At 40.7% G+C, this 27,627-nt stretch overlaps 2 protein-coding genes across 3 annotated transcripts in view; one reads left to right on the forward strand and one right to left on the reverse strand.

The window, feature by feature from the left end:
* Nucleotides 1-2,706, reverse strand: part of RABL3 (RAB, member of RAS oncogene family like 3) — a 42,290-nt gene extending 39,584 nt beyond the window's left edge. For both annotated transcript variants that reach the window (XM_049877518.1, XM_049877509.1), the window contains exon 1: nucleotides 2,640-2,706. In XM_049877518.1, the coding sequence (XP_049733475.1) occupies nucleotides 2,640-2,685 (46 nt within the window). In that variant the 5' untranslated portion in view covers nucleotides 2,686-2,706. The remainder of the gene's footprint in view (nucleotides 1-2,639) is intronic.
* Nucleotides 2,707-2,813: 107 nt separating this feature from the next.
* GTF2E1 (general transcription factor IIE subunit 1) overlaps nucleotides 2,814-27,627 on the forward strand; it is a 33,901-nt gene continuing 9,087 nt past the window's right edge. The window contains exons 1-3 of the mRNA XM_049877483.1: nucleotides 2,814-2,972; nucleotides 11,268-11,750; nucleotides 21,479-21,680. Of these exons, the coding sequence (XP_049733440.1) occupies nucleotides 11,303-11,750; nucleotides 21,479-21,680 (650 nt within the window). The 5' untranslated portion in view covers nucleotides 2,814-2,972; nucleotides 11,268-11,302. The remainder of the gene's footprint in view (nucleotides 2,973-11,267; nucleotides 11,751-21,478; nucleotides 21,681-27,627) is intronic.

Raw genomic sequence — 27,627 nt, forward strand, 5'->3', positions numbered from 1 at the left:
CCCATTTATCTACTAGGTTTTAGTCTTCCTGCCAATTTGTATGATCTATATATATATTTTTTTATATATATTAGAGACATTATCTCTCATGTAAAGGAATCAAACATTTTCCCAGGTTTCCTTTTATCCTATTTATTTATTTATTTACATACAGACATTTAAGATTTTTGAGTACTCAAAAGCCTAGCTTTGCCTTTGTATTTACTGCATTACAACTGATATTCACAAACTTTATAGGGTATATTGTTCATATTGGAGCCACATATCTGGGCATTTAGTTATCAGCTCAATAAAAGGCTTGAGCTTCTAGTTTTTGCTTAATTGTGTCAGGGTAAATATTTCTCTGCAGCAATACCGTATAGCTCTCCATAAATTAACTGCTTTGGTGGGTAAATCTTAGTTAACACTAGATAAAACTCTAAATAGTAAGAACAGTTGAAGTGCTAGGAACAGTAGCCAACTATTTATTTCTTTAAAAAATTTGGAAGGTTCTGATTTGAACTAAAGTAGATCGAAAGAATGAACTAAACTTGCTGGCAAGAAAAAAAGAACCAAAAATAATTAAATAGATGCCAGCTCCAAATGTAGGTGTCATATATTAAAATCACCCTGAACCTCTGAAAGAAGAAAGAGAATACAGTATGTATGTGTTGGTGAGATTTTCAAGATACTTTACTAAATTATCAAATATCTCTATAGGGTACAAAGCAAGTCTCTAAATTCCAAGTCATTCCTTTATATGCTTGTGAAATCCTCAAAATTTTATGGGGGGAATAAGCCTTTATTCAAAAATAAACTTTGAAGTTTGAATACAAAGGCAGATAAAGTATAAATGGTATATTCTAACCTGTCAGATAGGAAACTGCAGTTAAAAGGGAACTGATGAAGGCAATAACTGACTCTGCACATGTAGTCTAACGTTAGTGAATGTGTGACAAGATTAAACACTTTCCTGGTGGGCAAGGCTGTGTCTTCTGTTTTTCAGCTAAACTATGACAGGGAAAAAAAAGCATACTAATTGCCTGGTTACTTTTCCACATTTTACACAGCATATAATCTACCCCTGTTAATGTATTTCATTGATTTCACAGTTAAAACTCTAGCACCTAATACAGTGCCTGGTATGTAGTTGGCACTTAAGTATTAAAAAAAAAAAAATCAACCTACTAGTTTCAACAGTATTTAACATGAAGGATTCTTTAGATGCAATAGAAAGAGAGAAATACAGACTACAGAGACAACACCGTTCTTCACACGTCATGCAGAACTGTTGCCAACAGCTCTGTATTGCAGTCCTAAATCCAATGTGGTGACACTCTTGCCAGGGCCCCTTCATGTCATTACCTTCTTCATCTGTGAAAATGAAGCCACTCTATTAAATTAACTTCAGTACTACTTCAAAGTTTCATGAAGAACTGGAGCTGACATAAATTGGTTTATTCTCATAGAATTTCCTACCGGAACTTTCTTAGGGGAGTATTGAATGCTCTCTGTAAAATATCTGACAATGCAAATAATCTTCAGGCAATGTGAAAACGTTTCCCCCACCTCCAAATCTATATAGAGTTTCTGTAAGACTAGTTTTCAAGCTCTTTGAGGTATGTCCTCTCTACCTCCAAGCATCTGGCAGTGTCTTTACTCACAGCACACACACAAAAGGTCAACTTCAGAAAAGCACATCTAGGAAACACAAGATAAGCATTTTTTCCAAGTTCTTAAGGAGTATGGGACTAGGAGTTGTGGTGAAGAAAAGCTGAGGTGGGGGACGGGATGCAGACTTCAATTTTAGTTCTCAAATGTCCAAGGTGTCAAAAGAATTTTAATATTAAGATTAAATCTGGGCTCACCACTAAGTCCTAGCTACATCAAAATGTGGCCTTTATCTTAATTTCTCTATTATTCACAACCTAGCACACAGGAGGGATCAGCCCCCGCAGAAGGACATCATACTTGGTAGAGGGTCAGCAAAATAGAGGAAGACCCTCAATTAGAGGGATTGACAAGGTGGCTGCAACAATGGGTTCAAGCTTAACAACGATTGTGAAGATGGCACAGGACCGGGCAGTGTTTCTTTCTATTGTGCATAGGGTCGCTATGAGTCGGAGCAGACTCGACGGCACCTAACGACAACAGCACACAATAGGTTTTCAATTAAGAAAAAACTAGAACAAGAAATCAAGAAGCCTCGTTGAGAGTAAAACAGGAGGGCCACCGTATATTTCATTTCATAATATAGCTTGGCGTTCAATCCAGTTTGCCGTTTACATCTCTCTGCCTTACTTTCCTATCTGTAAAATGGACTAATAGGGCTGTTCTCAGGATTAAATCAGTTAATATATGCAAAGCGCTTGGAATAGGGTTCTGAGTACCTTGAGGTCATGCTTGTACTAATTTCCGTACAATACTCAAGATCTGGTATCTTTCAAAACAAAAGAATCGATAATACGCTCTAAACTAGCGTACCCCGGGAGACAGTCAAACGGAGCAAAGTCCTCTGGGAAATGTAGTCTTTAGGCTTTGAGAACTACTTCATCCACGGGCCGAAGAGCCAGGAAGTTGGGGGGTTAACAGTGAAGAGGGACGGTTATCAGATAACTCAAAAGTGTCGGGAGCCCCAGAGATGGGTCTGAACCACTCACCTGAGTCCCCCAACACCAGCACCTTCACCCGATCTAGGGAAGCCATCTTGCCACTGCCTTCCGTTGGTTAACGCCTCTTCCGGGACTCTAGGCCAATCAGAGCTAAGCATGGAAGGCAGAGCCTTCAAATTTCATTGGCCAGTCAGAGCGTGACCGTCCTGATTGAAGGTTTCACTGTGCTGATTGGCCGGCCTGGGTAAATGCAGCATGCGAGCTCCAAAGCTGGTCGCAGGAATAATGCGTGTTCGTCGTCGCGCAGGTGGCGTGCTCCTTTAAGCCGGTAGTTGAGGCGCTGAGGGAAGCTGTAGTAGGATTGTTCGAGGATTCTCTTCGGTAAACCTCGTTCCCAGTTCCTTGTTCCCGGTTCCCTGGCCCGCCGTGGCATTTCAGGCTTTCTCCTCCTTTCCATTCCTCCTGTCTTAACTATCCTCTTTTCCTTTGCTTCTCTCCTGATTTGGTCCTCTTCTTGGTCCGCCAAAGAACCATTGACCCTGGAGTGGCCCGGGTGCGAGCTCGGGTATGGCTGCGCCGAGTTATGTCCACTGGACTCAACTGGGAGAGTGTTTGGGAGTTTGGGGTCCTGGGGTCTCACAGTGGGAAGGAGCAGGCGTTACTGAACGGGTCGCTAGGAGGGCAGCTGGGCCCGGAGGTTTCGCTGCAATATGCCTGTTTACATATGGAGGGCGCGGAGAGTGCGGTGAAATATGGCAACAGAGAAAATCGCAGCTAGATGTGTAGAACCCCAGTTCTTCTAGAACTGGAATGAATAGCAGTATACTGAGATAGTCTAACAGAACTCTCGCATCCTCCCCTTTTTCCTTCCCTCCACCCTCTAGTCAATGTAATCTTTTAAAATGCGAACTTGATCTGTCACTCCTGCTTAAAACCATTTTAAGTTTAACAAGAGGGTAGGCGGTAGCCTGTTCTTTTCCATTGTGGAAACAGGAGTGGGAAAAGTGAATTGGGAAGCTGACAGGGTGGGCATGTTGGAAGAACACGTGCCTAGGAGATCTAATGAAAGTTTTATGGAAGTACTTCACTAGCTGTGCTGGGTGCTGGGGATTCAATGATAAAACAGTGCCTGCTCTCAGTTTACTGATTTGGGGATTGGGAGAGATAGACATAGAGAAAGTACAAGACTGTCGAGTGCAGCTAAGTAGAAGGGGGAGAGAGGTATGGGAACGTGTGAAAGGGGATCATCCTAACTTAACCATGGGGAATTTGGGAAGGCCTCTCTGAGGAAATGTTATTTGAGACTTGAAGGAGTAAAAGAAAGAGGTTTGGGTTTAGCTTTGGGGGCAGAGGGAACTGCTTGTGAAAAGGCCCTGAAGTGGAGAAAGCATGCGTGGCTCATGAAATTGAGAAGATACCAGTTTGGCTGGAGATGAGGCTGACAAGGACAGGGCAGAAAGTGCATATCTTTCAACTTTGTTTCTCCAGCTCTGTGCCTGGTACTCAACTATTTGTATGATTGGAATAAACCAAAAAAACCAAACCAGTTACCATTGAGTTGATTCCAACTCATGGCAACCCCATGTGTGTAGGACTAGAACTGTACTTCACAGGGTTTTCCAATGCTTGGTTTTTTTTTTTTTTTTTTTTTTTAATTACCAGGCCTTTCTTCTGAGGTACCTCTGGGTGGACTTGAACCTCCAATCATTTGGTTAGCACCTGAGTGCGTTACTGTTTGCACCACCCAGGGACTCCATGATTGGAATGCTGTTGTTAGGTGCCCTCGAGTCGATTTCAACTCATAGTAACCCCGTGTGACAGAGTAAAACTGCCACTTAGGGTTTCCCAGGCTGTAATCTTTATAGGAGCAGATTGCCAGGTCTTTCTCTCATGGAGTCTGAATGGGTTCACACTTCCAGCCTTCGAGTAGCTGAACGCTTAACCATCGTGCCACCAGAAACACATGGAATACAGAAAACAAAACCAAATTGCCCTTGGGTGTCTGGGGTAGTTATAGCTAGGGAGACAGGTGAGGCTGGAAGTGACTGATGGACTACGAGGACGAAGAGAAAAAACAAGCTGACTCTGAGAGGTCCCACACTCAAAAGTCTCTAGAGGCCAGCCAAGCCCCTTCCCTGTCTGAAAGTATCAACTGGTATTTAGCTGGTCGCTGTGAGTCGAAATCGATTTGACAGTGGTGGATTTGGTTTTTGGGTTTTGTTTCCTTGTGATAATGTGGTCTCTTTTTTTTTCCTCAGGTATTTTAAAGAGGGGCTGAAAGTAAAAACTTATGTGAAATCTCATAATTTTAAAATGTTGATTACTGTAATTCAGAATTTTTTTTCAAAACATTCGTTGGGTCAAATAATGTATGTGGGCTGCCAGCTTGAGGTCTCTGATCTAAGCTGTTGCCCTTGAGTTGATTCTGACTCATAACGACCGGATAGGACAGAGTGGAACTGCTCCATAGGGTTTCCAAGGAGTGTCTAGTGGCTTCAAACTGCTGACCTTTTGGTTAGTAGCCTTAGCTCTTAAACCACTACGCTACCAGAGATGGTAGAAGACTCTGCAGAAGTGGGGAAGTGGAAGTGATGGAGGAAAGAAGGCAGAATTTGTTGGGAAGGAGGATTTCAGAATGCAGAGATTTTGAGTACAGTGGCCCAGCCTGGCTTCTTTCCTGAGCTCTAGTTTCATTTGTTCAGCTATCTGCTAGACATCCTCACAGGAATATCTGGTGGTATTTCCTCAGAGACAGCATTTAAAATGAAGGCTTCATCCGTTCCAGACCTGCTCCTCTTCAGACGTTACTTATATCTCATGGTAGTACTTCTCTCTTCCTTTTTGCACTGGCTCAAAACAGCTATTTTTAGCTTTTCCTCCTCTAATATCCAATTTCCAATATATTGTTAGGTTCTTTTGACTTTATTTCCCTAATAGATTTCATTTATCCTGTCCTTTTCTTGCAGTTTTGTGTTCTTCCTTAGTTTGGGTTTGGTTACTGTAGCTCATAATTCTGCCAGAGTGCCTGCACCTTCCCTCACTTCAGTCAAGTCCTCATGTTGCTGCAAGAGTCTCTTTTCTACATAGGGAGTCTTATTAATGAATGCTGGAGTCCCAGGGTGGTGCAGATGGTTAAGACGCTCAGCTGCTAATTGAAAGGTTGGAGGTTCAAGTCTACCCAGAGGCAGCTTGGAAGAAAGGCCTGGCAATCTACTTCCAAAAAATCATCCATTGATAACCCTGTAGAGCACAGTTCTGCTCTGACACACATTGGGTTGCCATGAGTCCAAATCAACTGGATGGCAACTGGTGTTTTATTATGATGCCAGGACTTAATCCAGCTCCCTTTATGGTGCCAACCCTGAAAGCAGAGCACTTTATATGAATTATTTAATCCAGTACATCACCCCTATGAGGACGGAACTGTTAACTACTTTTTATGTTTGAAGACCCTGAAGCTGAGAATTTTCTGGCGGGAGCGGGGGTGTTTCAGGCAGAAGGAAGCAGGCTGAGTAGTGAGTGTTAAGTACAGGTGTGCACTGGCAGCCTGTGTAATGGCCAGGTCCCGAGTTTGTCTGGACCAGTGGCCATGACTTGCCGCACATTAGAGTCACCTAAAGAGCTTTAAAAATTAGTGTGATGCCCAATCTGGCCCTCTCAGACCAGCTGAAACAGAATTCCTGGGAATGGGCCCAGGCTCGGTATTCTTAAGATGCTCCACTGAATTTCCAGCCCGGTTAAGAACCACTGGTTTGTAGTGTGGAGATGAGGAGGGGGAGGAGGGATACAACAGTAGGAAATAAACTGGAAAGGTAGGTTAGAGGAAGATCATGGGCTATGCTAAGACATCCATTCTGTAGGTAATACAAGAGACACTGAGGTGTCTGCAGGTATGTATTCTGTAAGAAAAGTGTCAGATCTGTGTTTTAGGAAGTGACAGCAGTGGGAAAGAAATGGCTGGAGGAGCAGGGGCATGTAATAGAAGAAGAGATCATGTTCGGGACAAACCCAAACCCAGTGCCGTCGAGTCAATTCCGACTCATAGTGACCCTAGAGAACAGAGTAGAACTGCCCCATAGAGTTTCCAAGGAGTGCCTGGCGGATTCGAACTGCCGACCCTTTGGTTAGCAGCCGTAGCACTTAACCACTATGCCATCAGGGTTTCCTGTTCAGGACAGGGGCAATGGAAAAGAAGGGATTGATCGGAGAGGCATCTGGGTTTTAGCAGATTACATTTGAGACAGTAAGGGGAAGATAATTAAATCATGGAGAATACTGGGAATGGAAAAAAATGGTTTACGGAAGTGTAGGATGACCTTACATCCAATTTAACTGGAACAGTCCCAGTTTATGCCTGTTGTAGGTTGATTTCCCTCTGTTAATTATTTTTAGCAACCCCTTTCATTCTCAGAATGTCGTGGTATGGGCGATAAGTATTAAATAGTTAGCTTACTTAAATGGATTCTCAGGTTTAAAATGTCAGCTGTTGTTTCTTTAGCAAAAGAGTCTTCAGGGACATGTTGGATACAATCAGCTTTTGATCACACGTGCTAATATGTAATGGCACATTGGGTAATTCCGTACAGTAGTCTAAAAGTTGGGTTTTTTTTTTTTTTTTTTTTTTAGTCCAAAAGTTATGCTTTCCCTGCCAGCTATGACGGATACTAGACCAGGAGAGCACAAAGAAGGAGAAATGGTTTTAACTGAAGCTATGGGACTGGAAAGATGAAACATGAGCTAGGAAGCTAGTAGAGGTGGTTTCTGCAGGAAAATTCTGGGTTATTTCTTCAGAAGGTTACATTTATTTGTGTATTTCCTGTCCAAGAAGGTCTCTGTTATATAAATGGATGTTAAACATGGTTAGAATTTTAGCTGAGCCAGTCAACACTTGCTTACTCACACTGAATCCTTTCCAGGATTGAAAATCATAAGAGCGATGGTTTGTTCATCCGTTTGCCTCTCTAAAGTGGAATCAGCTTTCCTTGCTGTGAACTTGCATAATTTTTCTTTAATTTTGTACCTGTGGATTCTTTAGCCTGCCAGTAAAGGCTTTCTGCTCTCCGATTCCAGTCTTTCCTTTTTTTAAAATCATTTAACCCATTTCATGATCTTCCTATTCCAGCAATTCTCAGAAATATCCTGGTTTTTTGTTTTTGTGTCCTTTATTCTTGCTATTCTATTTCTTCTATCTGGGAGACCTTATTCTCCCCCTAGGTGCTTATTCCTTAACTTTTATCTGCTTATTGACATCCTCTTTATGGGGCAGTTTTACTGTGTCCTATAGGGTCGCTGTGAGTCGGAATCGACTCGATGGCACTGGGTTGTTTTTTTTTTATCCTTTAGGACCCAACTCAAATATTGCGTTCTCCATGAATCTTTCTTTGACTTTTTTCCCTTCCTTTGCACATCTCAGCACTTTGTCTTCATTATAATTCTATCACTGTATATTTTTTGGCTACCTTTAATTTTTTTTTACCTTTAATGGACTAAAGGTATCCATTGCCATCAAATTGATTCTGACTCATAGCGACCCTATAGGACAGAGTAGAACTGCCCCATAGGGTTTCCAAGGAGTGACTGGTGGATTTGAACTGCCGACCTTTCTGTTAACAGCCAGGCTCTTAGCCACTGTGCCACCAGGGCTCCAACAGACTAAAGATAGGGATTGTATATTTGTCTCTTTGTCTCGTGCTACAACTGACATGTGGGGTATTTAGTAACTCTTCATTAAATTAACACTTTAGTTCATTCTTGAGACAGGAGTATGGGAGATGGTCTGCTTTTAAAGGGATGTTTGAGCTCATAATGATTGTTATGTTGACATTTGTCGCCATTCTTTGGCCTGTTGGATATTTCCAAAGCCCATATGTTATGTTTTGCCAACTGATGAGCATGTGAAATAAAACAAAACAAAACACAACAAAAAAACAAAGCTGGTCTCAAGTACAGTGTAGAGACCAAATCGGAGAGAAGAGCAAAATGTGCCCTACTGGGCTATGATACTACTTTGGTGTTGAACCTCAGCACTTATCTGTCATCCTTAAACCTCAGGGTGACAGAAAGGGTCTAGGACCATACGTTTGGATCAGGGGAACTAAACTGCTGCTGAAGTTTTCCATTCATTTGCCCTGAGAGTAGATATATAGGATGTTCCACAACCTGTAATAATTTGGTCCCTGTTTCTGAGAATCTGTATAACCATCCTCCAAAAGAAAGGTAAGAGTCTGCCTTTTTCTTACCTACAAGTGTAGGTAAGAAAAAAAATTGGAAGACTGCTTAGTGGATGGAAAGAAAGTGAATTTATAGGTGAGTAAAAAGGGAAGCGAGCGACCAAAGGAACCATAACTGAACCATAATGGAAAAGAGGAAGACCCTCAATGAGGTGGATTGACACAGCGGCTGCAACAATGAGCTAAAGCATAACAACGATTGTGAGGATGGCGCAGGACCGGGCAGTGTTTCGTTCTGTTGTACATAGGGTCGCTATGAGTCGAAACCTCAACAACAACAACAACAAAAAGGGAAGCTGTTAGTGCAGTATCCACAGAATCTAAATCTGCTTGAAAAAACCCAAACAAACCGTTATTTCCTATGCATTTAGAGCAGACTTCCCAGGGTGGCATTTTAGAAGTTGTGGGAGCATGTATGTTTTGGTTGTTAGAATGTTTGGGAGTCTGCTGGTGATATTTAGTGGCTGGGGACCAGCAGTTGCTAGGTGTCTTGCAAAGACCAGGATAGTTCCATACAATAAAGAATGGGCCAACATAATGGCCAGATGTCCTGCTGGATATTCCAGTAGGAGAATGACTTATTTAAGCCTAGAACACAATTCTTGCTTTACAGAGTAACACAAAGTATTTTTGTGTTGCTTTAATATGCAATAAATATATTAGTTCTTACGCAAGTGTCCACCTAAACTTCTGCTCTTTACGTTTCCTGTACTTTGTGTATGACTGACTTCTGATCTTTGCACTTCTCTAAAATTGTTCACTTTACATATAATTTATATTTGAAACTATATATATGTATATATGCATGCATGCATCTGGCTACTTTTTTGTCTCTTCTCGTGTATAGCCGTGCCTGAGTATTTATAATCTGAAGCATATATTTTATTCTAAATGATTCTTTTTTATTTTTTCCTTTATTACAAATAGGGCATTATATTTTTCCCCCAAAATAAGTGTATACGTTGGTTACTTAGGAATTTCTTTTTAGTAGTGTGGATATTTTTTTTTTTAGTGTGGATATAAGAATATTTCTTATGAAAAGGGGTATTGACTCTGATAGGGTTGATAATCACTGTTTCATGTAAAAAGTTCAGTAGAAACTAATATTAATAACAGAATATGATTCCCCATTGAGATAGCTCAAAAGGATGTCTGTTAAAAATTTCCTTATGGGGTAGGGAAATCTCACTTACTGTAGTCTCTGTGGGTAGCTGACCATTTTTAGTTTGGAACATACTAAATTGATATGGAAGCTCTCCTTGCCAACAAGTACTTTCTAAACATTTTACTCACATACTCACTCATTCATCACAGCAGCCCCATTGACCAAAAAAACTAAACCCACTGTCGTCGAGGTTATTCTGACTCATCGCAACCCTATGGGACAGAGTAGAGCTGCCCCACGGAGTTTCCAAGGAGCACCTGGTGGATTCGAACTGCCGACCTCTTGGTTAGCAGCCACAGCACTGAACCACTAGGCCACCACAGTTTCCCAGTCCCAGTGAGGTAGACGGTATTACCCTTATTTCTCAGGGAGTAAAGTATGGCTTGAAGTTTAAAGGATTTGCTCTGGATCACACATCTCCCAAAACACAGGCTTCTTAACAACCACATGGAAGTCTGGCCTGTGCCGCTTTGGGCTTTCAGAAGACAGCTTTCTGGATTATGACGTGGAAATTGGGTACAGTTACTTCTGCTTTGTCCTACAAGGAATCCAGTACTTAAAGACATCCTGGGCTATTTTTTTCCCTCTCTTTTTTTTTTTTTTAAGAACTGTACAGTATTTTTTTAGTTGCTTATCAGATTTAACTTTGTAAGGTTGGTAAAGTCTCTTGGAACTAAAAGTGTTATTTTCTTTCTGTTTTACAAAAGTTAATGATTATGCCAGACACCCCAACTGGTGATGACTTATGTGTTTATTGGTTTGCAGCGGTTTTATTGTGAGATCATGAGTGTAAAACATTGTAGAATCTATCTTGGTAGAAAAATTTACTTAAGAAATAAATACGCTTCAAGGATTTGCTGACTGCCAGGATTCTCAAGGGATTTCTAACACTCCTGAAAATCTATACCATTGAGAATAGAGATTACTTCATTTAGCTTTTTTGTGTTTTTTCTTTCTGAGATAAAGTAGGCTCGATATATCATTGTTTTAACTAATAAATTACAGTGAGGAATCAAGCACACGGTAGATTGTGGAAGTAATCATATTAAGAATGGGTTAAGCTTTATAGGTGTAATCTTTCGTGCAGTCTAGAGAGAAATCTTGCTGTTGTGTTAAATGCTTAGGCATTGGAAGTCTTTTAAAACAGCGTTTGACTATCTTTGCGGCGCTCTAAGAATAGTGGTAGCCATCAGCTACCAGTAATGAGTCGGTTATCCTAGATCTCAGACGATTACCGTGTCCTTATGCCTAGCTAATCTTCTTTCCCTCTTTTTTTCTCAGTTCAGTGATTTTGAAGTTGAAGTTTGCGGCTGAAGATGGCGGACCCAGACGTCCTCACTGAGGTCCCTGCAGCACTGAAGAGGCTGGCCAAGTATGTGATCCGGGGCTTTTATGGCATCGAACATGCCCTGGCCTTGGACATCTTGATTCGGAACCCCTGCGTGAAAGAGGAGGATATGCTGGAGCTGCTCAAGTTTGATCGGAAGCAGCTTCGATCGGTCCTGAATAATTTAAAGGGAGACAAATTCATCAAATGCAGAATGAGAGTGGAGACTGCTGCAGATGGGAAGACCACTCGCCATAACTATTACTTCATTAATTACCGCACTCTCGTTAACGTGGTGAAGTACAAGCTGGACCACATGAGGAGGAGGATTGAAACGGATGAGAGAGATTCTACCAACCGGGCTTCCTTCAAATGTCCTGTCTGTAAAAGTACTTTTACAGACTTAGAAGCTAATCAGCTGTTTGATCCCATGACAGGTGAGGTTTGTCTAGTTTATGAATCTCTTAAGTAACTTTGAGAAAAGAAACGTGTACCCTTTTTCTTACATTGACTCATCTAATGTTTAAGCCAGTTGTGTACGTCATTACAAAAGTGAATGGGTCAGTGTGAGTCAGCGTACAGTCCTTGGTAGTCTTACTGCCTTCTGTTAGAAGCTTTGGCTGGCCTTTCTCCTTCACGAGGGAGTGTACCCATCCGTGACTTCTCTTGCCCACAGCGCTCCTTGACCGCTGCAGCCTAATTTAAAGGTTGACTTCTGTAGTGCTTTTGAGGCTATTCTGACAACTTTTTTTGGACTTCTTCATTTCAGGAAGTATTTGAGCGCCTACTTGTGCAAGTCACAGCCAGACAGTAACAATTCAGTGTACTTACCTGCTTTTGTTAGTGGAAGTACAAAGTGCTATCGGGAGTGTATCGCTAGGGTATATAGTGTGTATTCAGCATTTGGGGAGGGTCTCTAGAAGAAGTTAAGTAACAGCTGAGACCTGAAAAATAAATCAGAGTTAGCCAGATGAAATAAGTTAACAAGTAGGTAGATATTTAGTGTCTCTGAGCAAGGCATTAATAGAAGGGAATTATAAATAAAAGATAAATAACTTGTCTCATTTTGTGAAATACTTTTAAGTATTTTCATTATCAACTCAGACTTTAACAAAACAGGCGTTTTTGTAATATGTCTGTCAAGCATTAACATGAGAAACTTCAAAGTCCCAGGTTATATAGTCGTTTTATCTTGATATTTAAAAACTGGAAAAGAGCTTGCAGCTTTGCTAATTAGTGGATCCATGTTGTATTATTTTCTAGACATAAAATTTTTAGGAAGAGCGAGGGCTATTAAGTTAGATTGTCCCTTTGTTATGGCTGAATTCAGGAGTATAGACTACTTTTAGATCACAGATTTGTCTTTTAAAAACTTTATCAGAGACTTTAAACTTTCACACATGAAACATTTTGTTATAAAAACTTTACAGGTTTGTGCACGTGTTTAATTTTCTGATTTTTGCATACATGTGTATCGTGCATTTTAAATAATTTGTAATTATATTTTTAAAAACAGGAAAACCCAGTATCAATTAAGATTATTGACAAAAAGAGCTAGAGATAGCATATGACCTTTTTTATTTCTTATTTATTGTAATACAGTCAATTTGGGGGGGAAAAGAAAGTCCTTTAAAAAATTGGCATTTGTATTAAGTGTTTACTGTGTCCAGACCTATTTACGTTGAAAGGGACTTAACTAGGATAGATCTTAGTTATTAAAAAAAAACAAAAACCTTAACTATCCTGGGTATGAGAATTGTTTGAGTGAGTGATAGAGGAAGGTTTTAGAATATATCTGGAGCTCTTTCTAAATAGAAAACTTTCTCTTGGTTTTTACCATTCACTCTATCAGCTTTCCTAAAGGAGCTCTGGGTTTTGGTTTTGTGATTCTCTGCAGATGTTGGTGTTTCAGTGGTCCAGTCTCCATCACCATGGTGGAAGGTGTCATCCAGCCCCTCAGAGAGGGTAATCTAAAATAATGTGCTACTCTTACCTGCACTCATCATTTAGTTCTTATTTAATTTCATGAAACTTTCTAAGAGAAGGCTACCCCACTGCTTAGCCTTCTTTATTTAGGTGATTGATCTGTGAAGCTTTTTGCATTTCACCGAGGGTTATTCTCTGGAACTAGTTACGATCAACAGATGGGCCATGGAAGAGACGGTCTAAAATTCTAGCAAAACATACACATATAGTCTAGATTATTCGAATCAGGGAGTTGAGATAGGGTAGGGAACAAGAAAACATTTTGTAAAAGAAAGCCAAAACTGAAACAATTAGGTTGTGGCCAGTCTGAATGAAGGGGTACAGGAGAGCAAGAATAAGGCGCTTAATCCTAGTATTGCTTAGTGAGAACGCGTATTAACCACCCAAAACTGATATTTGCCTTAATTGAGTTACATCCCTACCAAACCAAAACCAAATCCATTGCTGTCAAGTAGATTCCGACTCAGGAACCTTATAGGATATAGAGTAGAACTGTCCCATAGGGTTTCTGAGTAGTAACTGGTGGATTTGAACTGTCAATCTTTTGATTAGCAGCTGGGCTCTTAATCACTGTGCCACCAGGGCTCCTACATTCCTACAGTGAAGCCTGAACTTGTAATGATTGGGAACCTCCCTTCTGAGAACATACTTGCCTTTTGATTATTATTTGGCTTCTCATTTGGACTTTCCTTTAAGGAGAAAATGTGCTGATTCGGCGGCATTAGGGCCTAGTCTGCTTGTTAGTTCTGTTTTTTGTTTTAGTTTTTCACTATTAATATCTTGACATCCTCCCTCGGTCCATACATTCCCTTTAGAAACCTTTGTCATTTTCCTTTTCTTCCCTTCTTGTTTTGCTCCGTATTCACCCTCCATTATGAAGAAGATGGGGAATAAACATTCGGTGTGTATAGTAGGGAGGAGGGAGCTATCTTTTTCTGCTATATTTGTGCTCTGTTTAAATAGATGGAGTTTTCATTCTGAGCTCAGCCCTGTACTCTCAGCTATCCTGTCTCCTGGTTGCCAAATCCTTAAAATTGACCATGTTTCTAATTAATTGATGGGGGTATCTGATGGCTTCCAGCTCCGTTTCCTCATCAACAGCTCTTAAGTTGAACTGTGGATTATGTTAGCAAGTGGAGAGTATTCAGGAACTAGACTGGAAGGCTTCTAGACTTTACTGCTTCTCTGATAAAAAGTTCCTAACTTAAGAACTTTGTACAGACACCTTCCAGTGAACCTGGATGAGCTCCTGAGGAACAACTGAAGTGTTGGCCTCAGAAAAATGAGCCCAGCCAGGATTGTGTTACCAGTGTTCACACACAAGCTAAGTATTTTCCTACTTCAGTTTACAGCTTTTTTCCCAGTCCACCACTCTTTTTCCTAAACATTTAGATTCTCTATTCTTCCCATTCAGACTTTTGTCTTTGGTGTTTCTGGTTGAGCTTCCTCCAAATGTATAATGCTTGGTGTGATCCTTTATTTCATTAAATGAAAAAGCCTAGCCTTTGCCAATCAGTCCCTGGATTCAGAAATTCAATCAAGCAAAACCAGATGTTGTAGTACCTGAAATATGGGGGTTCTGTGGAGTCCAAACAAAGACTACCTGATATGACATCCCTCAGATCAGTAGAAAAGCATCTTGTGGTTCATAAATACCTGTTTTAGATTTAGAAAGCTTTCTGACCATGGATACACATTTCTGTTTTAGTGACCTCAAACGTGAGTGGTTTAGTTAATGGCACTTCCAAGTTAAGTTCAGCAACATGCTTCCCAAAAGTGAGAGGTGAGGTGGGATCGTGTTCTTCTTTTAGGTGTTTAGGTTAGAAGGTATGCAAATAACTTTATATTTCCCATTTTTAATTTAAAAATTATACAAGTATAATGCCAGAGAAAATTCAGGAGAGAAAAAAGTCACTCAAAAACCCACCAGCCTTTTGCATGTAACTTTCTAGTTTTGGATTACATGAGTATATTTCTTTAAGTAGTTGCAGTCATAGCCTGGAATAGTTTACGATCACTTGGTTCTTTATACACCAAATTGTATTGTTTGTATCTCGTGCTCAGAACGTGTTTTATTAGGTACGGTTTTCCTGCCTTCCATTCCACCCCTTTTGGATACTTTTACTTTATCTCTTTTTTTGCTAGTAAGGGTAAGATGCTTTGAGTACCTTTGTATATATAGCATTTTATTCCTTTTAAGTTTTTCCTTAAGAAGAATTCTCAGTAATGGGAATATTGAGCCAAAGGGTATAGTTTTATGGCTTCTGCAAAGGCGTATATACATTGTTTTATTGTGGGTGGGGTAAAACTGTGAGGTATTTGAATTAGAAGTAGTTTGGGAGCTTCTATTACTGAATTCCCCCCATGTGTCCGTCAGTTTTTTGTACTGTGGGAGCTTGTGTGTTGCTGTGATGCTGGAAGCTATGCCACCGGTATTCAAATACCAGCAGAGTCACCCATGGCAGACAGGTTTCAGCTGAGCTTCCAGACTAAGACAGACTAGGAAGAAGGACCCAGCAGTCTACTTCTGAAAGGAATTAGCCTGTGAAAACCTTGTGAATAGCAGTGGAACATTATCTGATATAGTGCCAGAAGATGAGCCCCTCAGGTTGGAAGGCACTCAGAGTACGACTGGGGAGGAGCTGCCTCCTCAAAGCACAGCTGACCTTAATGATGTGGATGGAGTCAAGCTTTCGGGACCTTCGTTTGCTGATGTGGCATGACTCAAATGAGAAGAAACAGATGCAAACATCCATTAATAATAGAATCATAGAATGTACAAAGTATGAATCCAGGAAGATTGTCAGAAATGAAGTGGAATGCATAAACATCAGTATCCTAGGCATTAGTGAACTGAAATGGACTGGTATTGGCCATTTTGAATCAGACAGTCATATGATCTACTATGTCGGTAATGACAGCTTGGAATGGCATTGCATTTATCATCCAAAAGAACATTTCAAGATCTATCCTGAAGTATAGCACTGTTGGTGATAGGATAATATCCATATGCCTACAAGGAAGACAAGTTAATATGACTGTTACTCAAATTTACACACCAACCACCAAGGCCAAAGATGAAGAAATTGAAGACTTACCAACTTTTGCACTCTGAAATTGATCAAACATGCAGTCAGGATGCATAGATAATTACTGGTGATTAGAATGGAAAAGTTGGAAATGAAGAAGGATCAGTAGTTGGAAAATATGGCCTTGGTGACAGAAATGATTCTGGAGATCACATGATAGAATTTTGCAAGACCAACGACTTCTTCATTGTGAATACCTTTTTCACCAACCTACGCGATGACTGTACGTGTGAACCTCATCAGATGGAACACGCAGGAATCAAATCAACTACATCAGTGGAAAGAGACGATGGACAAAGTTCAGTATCATCAGAAAGAGACCAGGGGCTGACTGCTCAACAGACCGTCAATTGCTCATATGCAAGTTCAAGTTGAAACTGAAGAAAATTAGAACAAGCCCCACAAGAGCCAAAGTACGACCTTGAGTATATCCCACTTGAAATTAGAGACCACCTCAAGAATAGATTTGACGTGTTGAATACTGATGATCAAAGACGGGATGAGTTGTGGAATGACATCAGGGACATCATTCATGAAGAAAACGAGGTCATTAAAAAGACAGGCAAGAAAGGAAAGACCAAAATGGATGTCCGAAGAGACTCTGAAACTTGCTCTTGAACATAGAGTAGCTAAAGCAAAAGGAAGAAGTGCTAAAGTCAAAGAGCTGAACAGAAGATTTCAAAGGGCGGCTTGAGAAGACAAAGTAAAGTATTATAATGAAATGTGCAAAGACCTGGAGATAGAAAACCAAAAGGGAAGAACACGCTTGGTGTTTCTCAAGCTGAAAGAAGTGAAGAAAAAGTTCAGGCCTCAAGTTGCAATATTGAAGGATTCTGTGGAGAAAATATTGAGCAATAAAGGAAGAGTCAAAAGAAGATGGAAGGAATACACAGAGCCACTACACCAAAAAGAATTGGTCAGTGTTCAACCATCTTGAGAGGTAGCATATGATCAGGATGCGATAGTACTGAAGGGAGAAGTCCAAGCTTCCCTGAAGGAATTGGAGAAAAACAAGGCTTCAGGAATTGACAGAATACCAATTGAGATGTTTCAACAAACAGATGCAGAGCTGGAAGTGCTTACTTGCTGATGCCAAGAAATTTGGAAGACAGCTACCTGGCCAACCAACTGGAAGAGACCCATATTTATGCCTATTCCCAAGAAAGGTGATCCTGTCAAGTGCAGAAATTATAGAACAATATCATTAATATCACATGCAAGTAAAATTTTGCTGAAGATCATTCAAAAGCAGCTGCAGCAGTATATCAGCAGGAAATGCCAGAAATTCAAGTTGGATTCAGAAGAGGATGTAGAACCAGGGGCATCATTGCTGATGTCAGGTGGATCCTGGCTGAAAGCAGAGAATACCATAAAGATGTTTACCTGTGTTTTATTGACTATGCAGAGGCATTTGACTGTGTGGATTGTAACAAATTATGGATAACATTGTGAAGAATATTAATTCCAGAACAGTTAATTGTGCTCACGAGGAACCTGTACATAGATCAAAAGGCAGTTGTTTGGACAGAACAAGGGGATACTGTGTGGTTTAAAGTCAGGAAAGTCAGGGTTGTATCCTTTCACCATAGCTATTCAATCTGCATGCTGAGCAAATAATTTGAGAAGCTGGACTATATAAAGAAGAACGGGGGATCGGGATTGGAGAAAGACTCGTTAACAACCTGCCTTATGCAGATGACACAATTTTGGTTGCTGAAAGTGAAGAGGACTTGAAGCACTTACTGGTGAAGATCAAAGACCACAGCCTTCAGTATGGATTGCACCTCAGCATAAAGAAAACGAAAATCCTCATAACTGGACCAATGAGCAACATCATGATAAACGGAGAAAAGATTGATGTTGTCAAGGATTTCAGTTTAATCGGATCCATAATCAACACCCATGGAAGCAACAATCAAGAAAGCAAACAATGCATTGCATTGGGCAAATCTGCTGCAAGAGACCTCTTTGAAGGGTTAAAAAGCGATGATGTCACTTTAAAGACTAAGGTGCGCCTGACCCAAGGCATGGTATTTTCAGTCACCTCATATGCATGTGAAAGCTGGACAGTGAATAAAGAAGATGGAAGAAGAATTGATGCCTTTGAATTGTGGTGCTGGCGAAGAATACTGAATATACTATGGACTCAGAAGAAAGAACAAATCTGTCTTGGAAGAAGTACAACCAGAATGCTCCTTAGAAGCAAAGTTGGCGAGACTACGTCTCACGTACTTTAGACATGTTATCAGGAGGGGTCAGTCCCTGGAGAAGGCATCATGCTTGGTAAAGTAGAAGGTCAGCAAAAAAGAGGAGGACCCTCGAGGAGATGGATTGACACAGTGGTTGCAATAATGGGCTCAAGCATAACAACAATTGTGAGGCTGTCACAGGACCGGGCAGTCTTTCACTCTGTTGTACATGGGGATGCTATGAGTTGGAACCAGCTCTGTGGCGCTAACAACAATGGGTACTGAATTAACCTAGAGACCTAGGTAAATAAGATATAATTCAAAGTTTTAAAAATGAGCTCTTGTGTTTTTATTTAATAAAATCTTAGAGATAGGAATTTAGAGATTAGTCCAACTCATCAAATGATATGTGTGCATGTGTGTGCATGTTCTCTTGCCTCTGTTGTGCTGCTGGTTTGGAGGGTCTTACAAAATAATAAAATCAAATAAATCTAGGGATATATAGATTGCTAGGATGTTTCTGACCGGATCTTAGGGAAGAATATAACAGCTGTCATAGAGATTCAGCTTGTGTGACTCCATGGAAAAGATTTAGGGACAGGTAGATTTTAGGATTATCATGAAGAAATCTTGAATAACTAACTCTAAGTGATTTTATAAAATGGCTTATTTTATAAGCCTCTAATCACTCTTAGAAATACCAACAATGGGAATAGACTTCTTCCAGTGGTAAGTTCTGAGTCACTGGGAATATTCAAGTAGACTTGGTGTCTACTTGGGATATTCATATATTCTGTTCCACACGAAGGAGCCCTGGTGGCATGGTGGTTAAGAGCTTGACAAGAGATTGACAACATCAATCTTTATAAGAGCTTGGCTGCTAACTGAAAGGTTGGCAGTTCCAATCTACCAGCCACTCATTGGATATACCCTATGGGGCAGTTCTACCCTGTCCTGTAGGGTCACTGTGAGTTGGAATCGACCTGATGGCAACGGGTTTTTTTGGAGTGAAAATTATAAAAACACTGCTGGTCTTAAGTTGTTTTCCATAATACCAAAGACTCCAAGAAGAAAAATAGGAATTTTGCATTTGGCTTTCACCAGGCTAGTTCTCTATTATAATGGTGTTTTTGTGATAAACACAAGACCCGGAGATTCAGGCTAGCTTTCCCACTTGTCATATTTGCCAGAGATATAGTTGCTGGGAGACAGTTCTGGGTCTCATGTTTATGCATGTCTTCCAAGCAGAGGCACGGACTGCCTTTTCTCTGGAGTATCTGTCCAAGGATTTTTGTACAGTGAATAGCCTTGGAAGATAGAGATACTGTGTCTCTCCAGAGCAAAGGACAGGTTAGTTTTGTGTTCAGTATAAGAAAGAAAAGCAGGTAAGAAAAGCAGGTATAAAGCAGGTATGTTTATGCCCATTTGAAAAAATTTGGGCTCCTTAAGCTTGGAATTTCACAGGGCCAGGTGACACTGCACACACAACAGGTTATATTAAAAATATATATATATATGTATATATAAGCTGTTGTGTGTGCAGTGTCACCTGGCCCTGTTTGTGTCACCCTTTGGGAATTGGGGCTCAGGGATCCAGCACAGATGCTGACACTGGCTAATGCTGTTGCCATGAGTAATAAAGTCCTTTGTCTCTGACCCAAGGTTCTTGTGTCTTCTGCTGGCATTGGAAGTAGGGTAAAATCTTAGACCCTTCACAGTTCTTGACAGTAATATAAAAGCTACTCATCTAAAAAAAATTCTTGACAGTGATATAAAAGCTACTCATCTAAGAACTGCAAAATGCATCCCTATCAGTAATTCTTGTTAAATATTAATCTAATTTAAGCCATGAGTCTCTGGAAAGTTAACCTGGAGGAGGCTAGAATTCAAGTTCCTTATAACTATGTGCTCTTTTTTCCTCTTGTATTTTTTTGTCACAAAGCTGAATTTATTCCAGTTAAAATACTGTCATTCTGAGATTGCTGTTATGAAATGATGGTGTCTTAGGCTGGGTTCTCTGGAAAAGCAAAACCAGTAAAGCATGTAAATATCTGTATAAAAAAAAGTAAAACCCGTTGCTGTTGAGTCGATTCCAGCTCATAGCGACCCCATAGGTCAGAGTAGAACTGCATGTTAGATTTTCCAAGGAGCTCCTGGTGGATTTGAACTGGCAACCTTTTGGTTAACAGAGGTAGCACTTAACCACTATGCTACCAAGGTTTCCTAAATATCTATATAGGATCCTATTCATCTGACCTCCGGTTCTTGGAACTTGAGCTAGGAGCTTACCTGTCACCTTGCCTGCTGATCTTGGGGCTTGTCGGTCTTCGCAGCCTGTGAGCAAGAGCCTGCTGACTTATCGGTTCTGGGTTCACCAGTCCCTGCGGCTTGGTGAATCAGGAGAAGCCTCCAGCCTGACTCATGGATTTGGGATGTTCCAGCCCCTACAACCACATGAGCCATTTTTTTCATATAAATCTCTCTGTCTGGGAAACCCAGAACCGGCAGGTCAGACAGCAGGGCTCTTGCTCACAGGCTGTGAAGACCCACAGATCCCAAGATCTGCAGGCAAGATGGCGGGTAAGCTCCTAGCTCAAGTTCCAAGAACCAGAGGTCAGATGAATAGGATCCAGCTGTGAGATCGAGAGAGAGCAAAAGGTTCCCATTAGACAATTTCTATACCAGTTGTTCAGTGACATTAGTTAACATTTTCACAGTGTGTCAACATCTCTTTAATTTTGTTCTGATTGTTTCCAGTACTTTATAGTTTGCCTGCCCCCATGTCTTCTCACCTTGAAGGTTTTATAATACATTTTGGGATGGTGGTGGTGTAAATTGCTGGCTAAAGGCTTGTCTTGAGGCCTTCACTTCCCTGACTGGAGGCTTTTGTTTTCTCTGTAGGAACTTTCCGCTGTACTTTTTGTCAGACAGAGGTAGAAGAGGACGAATCAGCAATGCCCAAAAAAGATGCGCGCACACTTCTGGCAAGGTTTAACGAACAAATTGAGCCTATTTACGCACTGCTTCGGGAGACAGAGGATGTGAACTTGGCCTATGAAATACTTGAACCAGAACCCACAGAAATCCCAGCCCTGAAACAGAGGTGAGTGTAGGCCCCGTGGTCTTACCAAGAACACTTTAAGTTCACTTTTGTTTTAACTGCCTGTACTTTGGAGAGCAGGTGCAGGTAAGTAACTTACCAGGAAACGAAAGCCTCTGTGCTGACATAGGTTGTAAGCTCTGCAGTTCCTGTCCTATTAACTTGTGCCTGTGATGAAATCGTTTGTACCGAATCCAGAACAGTATGGGCCTTAGGCAAAACCTTTAAATAGTCGGGTTTGCCTTCAGGTACTCGCTTTGCTTGGGCCTTCTGCAGCTCAGCCAATTGTTCACTAATCTTAAATTGGTTAGTACCTCTTGGGGATATTTGAATTTTTCTAGCCAACTTCTGAAGGCTGAAGTTCTTTAAGGGATACAGGTTTCTCCGTTCTATTTTTTTGTTTCTGGAGTATTTTAACCACTCATTTCTTGTCTTGCTTAGTTTTAAATATAACTTCCTTAAAATTGAAGTACATTAGCTGTTATCAGTAGGTTAATACTTCTATGTCTCCCTGTTTTCATCTGTGTACCCTAATTTTGAATTGCAGAGGTAGCCTTAGTTTTGCCGTGCCTTGAGAAGTAGTTTATATTCTTTTTTTGAATACACCAGGGAGAATTAGGGTCAGGGAGTTCTTTCCTATGCTACTGTTTTTTTTTTTTCTCCTCCGTGAGGTCAAGCTGAGGGCTTAGAGTTTGCGTCCACCTACTCCCTTCCGTAGAGCCCAAAGGTTCATTCAGGCTGTACTTGTATAGTTTTTAGGATCTCTCGTAGTATTTTAACCCTGATGGCGTAGTGGTTAAGAGCTACGGCTGCTAACCAGAAGGTTGGTAGTTCGAATGCACCAGGCGCTCCTTGGAAACTCTATGGGGCAGTGCTGCTCTGTCCTGTAGGGTCGCGATGAGTTGGAATTGACTGGATAGCAATTGGTCTTAGTATTTTATCCCCTCTGGTACTGATGCTAGAGCCCTGGTGGTGCCGGTGGTTAAGTGTTCAGCTGTTAACCAAAAAGTCGGCAGTTCAAATCCACCAGCCACTCTTTGAAAACCCAGTGGGGCAGCTCTGCCCTGTCCTATAGGGTTGCTGTGAATCAGGATTCACTCGAGGGTTTCGGTTTGATGCTGTTGCTACAGAGTGGCCAGTTCCGGGCAGCCTGAGCACACTGAGTCTCTTCAGTGGTTAAACCCAGCCCAGTTGTACGGGAGATTTTGTATGTGTACAAGCTATGAATTTTCTAGCCTAGCACCATGTATTAGTTGGGTTGCTTTTTGCTGCGCATAACAGAAAAATCAGCTAGAGGCAGATTGAACAGTTAGAAAAACTTATCTTGTGTGACAGAAGTCCTGAGGTACTGCAGTTCAGAACTGGTTAATTTCACAGCTCAGTTACATTCTCAAGGATCTAGTTTTGTTACATCTTTACTCTCTGCTGAACATGTCCTCTTGGGCCCATGAGAGGAGCTAGCCTAAGATGGCCATGTTTTTGTAGGCATCACATGCAGATGGTAATGTCCAAATACAGAAAAAGGAACCATCCTTATGTCCTGTTTTAACTGAAGGAAGCTTTCCCAGAGGCCCTCCTTCATCCCACTCTTCTAATGTCTCTCTGGCCCAAATTGCTTTATATGCTTATTTCTAAACCAGCTTCTGGCAAAGAAAATAGGATCACAAGATTGGTGCTTAGGCTGGTTAAGATTCACTTCCTAGGGCTGGGGAATGATCTGGTAGAGTCCTTTGGAGCAAATAGCCAGCAGTATCCAAACAAAATCAGTCAGCAAAGAAGGGGAGGAGCCACCACTGGTGGGCAACCGGTATCAGCCACATAACTGGAAGTCTTCAGTTTTTGTTACTGGTCATTTGATCTTTTATGAATTTTTAAAAATCCTTTTCTGTCCATATAAGTTACACTCTAGTTGTAATACAAACACCAGTGAGGGAAGTTGCTTTCCCCAAAATGCAAAATATGCTGAGGGTCGCCGTGAGTCAGAATCGACTTGATGGCAGCTGGTTTTGTTTTTATTTTCGGTTTATGGTTTGATGATTTCATGCTGAAATATGAATATGTTCTGTATCTGTCAGTGCTTTCTACACAGTAACCTATGAATTACTCGTGTTTCCCCTTCTAACTGTAGTGTATGTCTTGTTTATTAAGATGCTTCCCCACAATAATAACATTCAGTCACCACACCACTGATACCTGCTTCTAATGTTCACCACCTGCCACAGTCCCGCCCCATCCCAGGAGCTTTATTTAGATGTCTCTTACTCCATGGCTAAGAGAAGTCTGAGTGGAGCAGTGACACCAGAGGCCCAGCAGCAGCTCACTGTATCAAGTCAGCTGCTTCTCATCAGGAATCATGGTGACTCTAGCGATTCAGAGGAATCAGGAGTTAGCGGAAATAAACTGATCAGGAAAGAGAATTCTCAACAGCCTGAGGAAGAAAGGGGGAAATAGAGGCAGGAAAGAGAAACAGAATGGAGTACCTAGATTTGCCGATTAGAACAATTACAGTTGTTTCCCCCGGTCACGGGGAAGACCGCTGGCGCTGGGCCGGAAGCTGCTGCCCTGACTGAGATGGCCCCGCAAAACATTGAACAAGCTCTGTTGCCTGGGCGAACACCCCAGCAGTGGTGTTGACCCGGACCTTCTGTGCTGTAGGATCTATTTCAGGCTGCAAAATTGTGTGATAGCCCATTGTGCGCCAGGTACAAGAAATGAAGCATCAGCAGAGAGGTGTGGGAGCTCAGGGATGATAGTGATTCATTTTTTTTTTAATAAGTGACGTGGGTATTAGCTTGGTCACAGGGTATGTGACCAGTTCAGTTCCAGCTCGTCCGAGGTCAGGAACCAGAGGCTGCGCCCACGGAGCTCGTCGGCTGGCTTAACCTGAGCGTTGACGGGTGGCTTCGTCCTGTCGTCACGGCAGCTCACTGGTGATATCAGTGCTGTCACTCGGAGGGCAAAGGCCACACCAGGTGGCACCGTCAGAGGGGCCGATGCCAGAATGGCTGTCTGTGAAATTTTGTGCAGTGTTTCAGCAGAAATGTATTTTTTATAAAAAATAGCCCAGTAGTTCGTTATAACAACAAAAATAGTTTTTCGTAAGCCAGCTTACGTACACCGGTCTACCTTCAGGGCTAGAACTCTCTGCTGGTCTACTTTTCGAACTTCTGATGTGCTCTGTTCAGAGCTGCCGTTATTACCCAGCCACAGTGGCGCTTCGAATCACGTGGTTTCGTCTGCACGTGCTACAAGCTCATGCTGCTAATTTCGTTGCTGCCGATGTTTTTATAGTCACTGTTTTGTCAGATTTTCTGGTGCTTTAGCTACAATATGGTGGTAATTAGTATTTATGAGCCTATATTGATAACTTTTTTGAGAATGAAGTAGTAACTAAAAGAAGTAGAAAAATAAAAAAAGGCTGAGTTACTCATGATGTTGTAACTAACAATGTAACTCATTAGAGGAAGATTTTATAAAACAGTTTTGTTGTTAGTATTCATATAATCTAAGAAATATTACATTTAACCAATTTACAGTTATATTTGTCACATATTCTATGGTTAAAATTGATAATAAACTTACATGTGTAACAATTATTCATTATATAACTCTTTGATAACTAGAGAAGTTGACAGTTTAAAACATGCAGTGGGGGAAATGCTGTCTCTTGATACATGTTTAGAAATATAACTTACATCTTAAATTCAGCTTTATTTAAATTTTAGTCTTTTCAAAATTTTTTTTAAAAACTTCACTGTCTTGCATATACGTACCTGCTTTTAATGGAATCTTCAGGGTTTAAGTTTGAATCATGATTTAAAAGAATAGTGACACGTTAAAAAGTGAGTTGGTGAAAGGCATTGATTTTGATGAAGTCGTTCACAAGTTCACAGTCTTGAAGGCCAGGAAAGAAGAGTTCTGACTGAGTCGATATGTTCACTAAGTGCTGAAATGCTTGTCTGTTTGTTCCTGTTTGCTTTTCTGGTGTTATTTCATTTATGAATATATTTCATATGTATTTGTAACTTCTGCATTATTTGGGCCGTTATTGATTATGCAAACCTAATCCATTAATGTATTTCATGTGATGGTAAAGTTTAACGTTAAAATGAACGTAATTTGGATGTAGTTCTTAAATGTTTTTACTTCAAATTCTGTTGTTTTCTTATCAAATTTTCACTTTAACCACAGGAAACTATGTAAATGTAAATACATTCAGGCTTTGCATATGATAGTGTAATTTAAATTTCGTGTGTTGTTTATGTCACTACTATTGCTGTTACATTCAGCGATATGTGGGAATTACGATTTACGAGTAATATTAGTACAAAAAACATTCCTAAGGTTCCGTATAATCTGGTACGGGGGAGGTGACACCGTGAGTTACTGCACTGGCTGGCTCCAGCCCTAGTGACACCACTGGCTGGTATTTAAAGTCTTCCCGTGTTGCTTAAATAGAATTCCTTGCCAGTAAGCTGTCCTTTTCCATCATTTCTTATTTAACACTTAACTCAAAGACATTTAAGAATTTAGTTTTGAGATTATACTCCTTCCTTAAACTGAGTAAGAGTTACAGCTTTTAAAAGTTAACAGTTCTAAAATATCTTGAATAATGTAAAAAGATTCAAACCTGAATTGTCACTTTTGTCATCTTCAAGTGCAATGTGTATATTCTGTCCGTAGAAGAAAATTTAAATTTACAGAAGGAGTGAACCGAGGTGTCTTTCATCCAGATTTTCTCCAGTGCCGCATTTGCTGGTGATTTAGATTTGTCTGTCTGTGGTGAAGGTAGAAATTAAATCTGTGTAGTTAATACTCTATGGGTAAAAATACCTTTTTTTTTAAAGTTCTTCCAAATTTTAAAATTTGATTTATGGTCAAATTTCTTCTGTCTCAAACTAGACTAAAACCAATCTTGAGTTTCTGAAGGGAGTACTAAAAACAGAAGACTTTTAAAATGTCTTCTCTTGTTAACATTTTAATTTTTCTGATCTTTTTCTCTAGTCTTTTTGTTCTTCTCTACTCAAAGTACTTGAATACTTGCTGACATTCAGAAGATAGTCATCAGAGTCAACTCTAAAGATAGAGTATAGGGGAAAATTGTGTTGGGGATTATATATAGTGAGAAACAGAGTAACCTCAGAAAGAGTGAATGAAGCATTTAAGAGTCTGGATGAAGGAGAGACAGATGAAGACAAGAATTTAGTTTGCCATATCAGAGCTAGAGAAACACTGAATGGGTGGAAAGAGACAGAAAAGGCATATGGTTAGCTCAGGGAGTCACACTGAGGGGTAGACAGGCGTATAGAGCAGACTCAGGATGTCAGGAAAAGGACATTGGCTGAGGATATAAGAGGCATTTAAAAGGTGTCAGGGAGACACAAACTGATGAGAGAGGAAAAACTCAGATTATAGAGTGAACACAGCAAACACGTAAGCACCCATCAGGCCAAGAGAGAAGAGAAGAGAAAGAAAAGTGAATGCTGAGGGAGACCTAAATTCAAAAAGCCAACCTATACCAGAGTAAGTAGTCACATTACAGTGAAAGCAGTGACACGGCCTTCTAGAAGACAACATGGAACAGGTAGCAGACAGCAGTGACTAGGGACAGATAGGGATTAAATTGAGAGACACGTAAATGGTGCAAAAAGTAACACCAGGTGAATACAGAAAGAAAGAGAAGGTACAGAGAGACCAGGTATTTGCGGTTATAGCATCAGACTTTAAAATATAGCAAGACAGATAGATTGGTTACAGAGAGATGTCTCACAGGTCTAGGCTCAGAGTGGGAGAGCAAATAACTAGTACAGAGTGGGAGCAATGAGACAAATATGGAGGAGGCAAAGGAAGTGATTGAGATACAGAACAAATAGAACAGGCACTGGGAAGAAGTGGGAGAGAGCGGTTTCCATAGAAGTACAAAGTGGCCCTGGGTACAGCTAGAGCAACA

This window comes from Elephas maximus, chromosome 1, assembly GCF_024166365.1.
Source record: "Elephas maximus indicus isolate mEleMax1 chromosome 1, mEleMax1 primary haplotype, whole genome shotgun sequence".
Taxonomy (NCBI): Eukaryota; Metazoa; Chordata; class Mammalia; order Proboscidea; family Elephantidae; genus Elephas; species Elephas maximus.